The 4,399-nt window shown below is 61.3% G+C and overlaps 1 protein-coding gene across 1 annotated transcript; it reads right to left on the bottom strand.

Moving 5' to 3' along the window:
- Nucleotides 1–1,919: 1,919 nt before the first annotated feature.
- LOC127918988 (uncharacterized) lies at nucleotides 1,920–4,357 on the bottom strand (the record flags this gene model as incomplete). Its single annotated transcript, XM_052502312.1, has 2 exons — nucleotides 1,920–2,673; nucleotides 2,770–4,357. Coding segments are annotated over 2 exons (2,342 nt in total), but the record flags the coding sequence as incomplete, so codon positions are not given.
- Between the last annotated feature and the right edge of the window lie 42 nt (nucleotides 4,358–4,399).

Here is a 4,399-nt window from a genome sequence, read left to right as displayed (position 1 = left end):
GAATTGCATGGGGTGGGCAGGGTAGCAACTGATCTGAGGGCCGTAGAATGGGGTGTGGGCATGGCTGGACGTGGGGGGTGTTGATTGGTTGGGGGTAGGGGTGTGGATGTGTCTGGGTGTACTGTGGTCTGGATGTACTCCTCTTGGCGGGGTCCCCATGTAGGCCCCAGGGGGCATCCAGGTCTGGGAGGGTGTCTCGCTGGTCTGGGTGGAGAGTCTATTGATCTGTTCTGTGTGGCTGCTGGGGATACCGCTTGAGAGCCGATGTCCCAGGTCCTGGCAAAGGTGGGCACTGCTGCCTTGTAGAGTGGACCTGGTCATAGAGGTTGCTGTTCAGGTGGAGTGGTGGGCCAGGGAACATTTCTTGGCTTTGAGGCACAGTCCCGGAAATACTTGCCACCCGCTGTATTGTGGCAGGGTGGAAGTCTTTCGTGGTAGCAGGGTGGAGATAACCACTTGTGCGTTGGGAAAGTAGAAGAAGCCTTTTCAATCACTCCTTCAGTGCTGTTGCCACCCTTTTCCTGCTGTGCTCTCAGGTCGTTGTGCCTGTGTGTATTATTATGTGGCTGGAGTGAACCTAGTTGGTCCTCAGACAGAAGGTCGAGGCACGCTGGGTGTTTGGACACCAGAGTTTAGACACACTATGTTTGGGGGAAAAGTTTTTCTTCTATATATTTCCCATTTGAGTCCATAAGTAGTACAATCTGTGTCTTGTGTTTGTCCTCAGTGGGTGTGAGGGGTTGTCAGAAGGGCTATCAGGGTGGCTGACAGAAGTGCTGGAGGGGGGGAAAGAGCCGCTGGGCTTGTGGTTCTTCATTTGTCTGTTCTGCTGTGGTGTCGACTCTATGGTCAGGGTCTGGTGGGACTGTTCTGCTGTGGTGTCGAAACTTTTTTGTCAGGTGCTGGGGTGGGCTGTTCTGCTGGCTTCTCTGTGGGGTGGCCACCTCTCTCCCTCTAACCTCCCTCTCTCCTCAAGTGATGAAGACCTCCCAGGCAGCGGAGACAGAAGGCGATAAGATCACTTCCTGGTGTCTGTGTGCCCCAGGGGCTTGTGGGAGGGATTTGTCAGAGGAGAACGAGGCGGAGCCAACTGACCCCTCTGGAGATGTCTACCCGGGATTGGCTCTCTGTGTCAGGTCAGAGTTCAACGCCAAGGAGAACCTACAGCTGACCCAGAGCTGTCACTCAAACCTGACCTGCCAATCGCAGTCCTTTCAGATGCCCAGGTCCCACCCCTACAGCGCTCCCAGGGTACCATGCTGCAGGTCCCGCTGAGTGATTGGATCATTCTGAGGCTGGGGGAGGGGCAGTGTGACATCACAGAGGGTGTGTGGAGGATGAGAGCTGGAGAGAGTGTGAGGTAAGGGAGAGGCTCACACACCAATAGCACCACACTGAATCAGCATGTACCTGTTGTTTACCCATTCACCCTTCATACAGCTGGTCTTAACCTTCCTCCTTTGACCCGTGTCCCAGGTAATGCTGACTCCACTAACAGACCGACTCGGGGAGGAGAAGAGGAGCAGAAGATAGCAGGCCCTGACCAGTCCCTGTATAACAGGGGCGAGGCTCCAGTCCTTCTCCTGGCCATGAGTCCCAGCTGTCAGCTGGAGAGAAGTGGGGCTGGGTGATGTCACACAAGCAGAGGGGGGACAGGTTTAGGGCGGGGGACATGTGGGGGCGGCAGACAGCTACAGCCGAGCCATCAAACTCCTCATCACCTAAACTACACACCCGGGGGAGAAGGAGGAGATGACTCCGATAGAGGAGGAGGAGGATGAGGAGACGGAGAAAGAATAGCCTAGAGGCCCCTACAGATCGTCAGGTACCGTTCCACCAGGCCTCTCTCTACTCCAACCTATCCCCATGTCAGTCAAACTGGGCCAGTGGTCCAGACAGAGGTGTGCCTCCAGGTAAGGCTAGGAATTGCCAGGGACCTCACCAGTACTTAATTTGTAAATCGGGAATTCCCAGAACACATAGTGAGCCCTGAGAGTGGGTGTGGGGGAGCTCTGAGTGGGTGTGGGGCTCTGGAGGTGGTGTGTGGGGGCTCTGAGGTGTGTGGGGCACCGATGCGTGGGATCTGGGGGCGCGGAGGTCCGGTGCGGCGTGGGCTCTGAGAGTGGAGGTAACGAGAGGAGCCCTGAGAATTGGCGTGCGCGGGTGGGCTCTGAGGTCGCGTGCGATGGGGCATCCCGCGCGAGGTGAAACTGATGGCGGGGCGTAAAACCTGAGAGCGGAAGCGTGAGGGCTCTGAGGCGTGGGTGAACTGATGGGGCTCCGAGGTGGGTGTGGGGAGGCTCCTGAGGTGGCGTGATGGGGGCTCTGAGGCGGCAGGAGGCTCTGAGGCGGGTGTGAGGGGTTCTGAGGTGGGTGTGATGGGGAAGCTCTGAGGTGGGCGTGAGGGCTCTGAGGCGGGTGTGGGGCTCTGGAGGTGGGCGTGAGGGGGCTCTGAGTGGCGGTGTGGGGGGCCCGCGGTGAGGGAATCGGGTAAGTGACGGGGCCCTGATGCGGCGTGGGATCCGATGGCGCGCCGGTCTGAGGTGCGGCGTGGGGAGCTCCGAGGCGGCGAAATCTATGCGGTGATGGGCGCTGACGGTGGGTCCTGATGCGGGTAAAACTGAGGCTGGGTGTAGAGGGCTGCTGAGGTGGGTGTGCTGAGTAAGAGGTAATCTGAGGTGGGAGTGGGGGCCCTGAGGTAGGTGTCAGAGGGGGAGCTCTGAGGTGGTGTGAATTCGTAAGTGTGATGGGGGCTCGAGGCGGGCGAACTTGGGGCATGCAATCTGAGGCGGGTGTGAGGGGCTCTGAGGTGAGGTGTGATGGGAGCTCCTGAGGGTGGTAAATCTGAGGTGGTGGGGGCCCTGAGAGTGAGGTGAGGGGCCCTGGAGGTGGGTGTGGGGGAGCTCTGAGGTGGGTGTGGGGGGCCCTGAGAGTGGGTGCTGAGGTGGCTCTGAGGTGGGTGTAGAGCTCTGAGGTGGGTGTGGGGGGCTCTGAGAGTGGGTGTGAGGGGGGCTCTGAGGTGGGTGTGATGGGGGCTCTGGGTGGGTGTGAGGGGGCTCTGAGGTGGGTGTGGGGGGCTCTGAGGTGGTGTGGGGGCTCTGAGGTGGTGTGATGGGGGTCTGAGGTGGGTGTGGGGGGCTCTGAGTGGGGGGGGTCTGAGGTGGGTGTGAGGGGGCTCTGAGTGGGTGTGATAGGGGAGCTCTGAGTGGAGTGTGAGGGCTCTGAGTGGGTGTGGGGGCTCTGAGGTGGTGTGTGAGGGCTCTGAGGTGGGTGTGAGGGGGCTCTGAGTGGGTGTGATGGGGTCTGAGTGGGTGTGGGGGCTCTGAGGTGGGTGTGCGGGGGGCTCTGAGTGGGTGTGATGATATGGCTCTGAGGTGGGTGTGGGGCTCTGAGGTGGAGTGTGAGGGGAGCTCTGAGGTGCAGCTGATGCGGTGATAGGGGCTCCCGAGAGTGTAGCGTGGATAAGCTCTGAGTGGGTGTGCGGATGGGGGCTCCGAGTGGGTGTGCGGGGGCTCTGAGGCGGGCGTGGGGGGAGCCCTGAGGTGATGGGCAGTGGGGGCTCTGAGGTGGGTGTGAGAATGTGATGGGGGCTCTGAGGTGGGTGTGGGGGCTCTGAGGTGGGTCTGAGGCAGGAGGCGGTCTGAGGTGGGTGTGATGGGGCTCTGAGGCGGGGCGAGAGGGGGCTCTGAGAGTGGGTGTGAGGAGCTCTGAGGTGGAGTGTGGGGGGCTCTGAGGTGGGTGTGAGGGGGCTCTGAGGTGAGGAGATGGGGGCTCCGAGGTGGGTGTGAGGGGCTCTGAGGTGTAGGTGCACGGGGCTCTGAGGTCAGATGGGGGTCTGATGGCAGTGGCTCTGAGTGGGTGTGAGGGGGCTCTGATGTGTGGTGTGATGGGGCTCTGAGGTGGAGTGTGGGGGGCTCTGAGGTGGGTAAGTGGGGGGGAGCCCTGAGGGGGTGGGTGAGGGGGACCCTGAGGTAGAGAGGGGGAGCTCTGAGTGGGTGTGAGGGGCTCTGAGAGTGGAGTGTGATGGGGGGCTCCTGATGTAGTGTCTGAGGTGGCGTGAGGCTCTGATGGTGGGTGTGAGGGGGTCTGAGGTAGGTGGGTGGGGGGCTCTGAGGTGGGTGTGAGGGGGCTCTGAGGTGGAGTGTGGTGGGGATCCTGAGGTGGGCGGAGGGGGCTCTGGAGGTGGGTGTGCGGGGCTCTGATAGGTGGGACTGAGGCGGGGGCTCCTGAGGCGGGTGAGGGGGTCTGAGCTCAGTGATGGACGAGGTGAAGGAGTTCGGGGCGCTGAGTCCGAGGGTGCGATGGGGGCTCATGAGGTGGGTGTGGGAGGCGCTCTGAGGTGGTGGAGTGGGAGACTCTGAGGTGGGTGAGGGGGGCTCTGAGGGTGTGAGGTCTGAGG

Source organism: Oncorhynchus keta, unplaced genomic scaffold (assembly GCF_023373465.1).
Source record: "Oncorhynchus keta strain PuntledgeMale-10-30-2019 unplaced genomic scaffold, Oket_V2 Un_contig_15479_pilon_pilon, whole genome shotgun sequence".
NCBI classification, from domain to species: Eukaryota; Metazoa; Chordata; class Actinopteri; order Salmoniformes; family Salmonidae; genus Oncorhynchus; species Oncorhynchus keta.
Note: the sequence above shows the minus strand (reverse complement) of the source record. Positions and strands in the feature narration are given on the sequence as shown.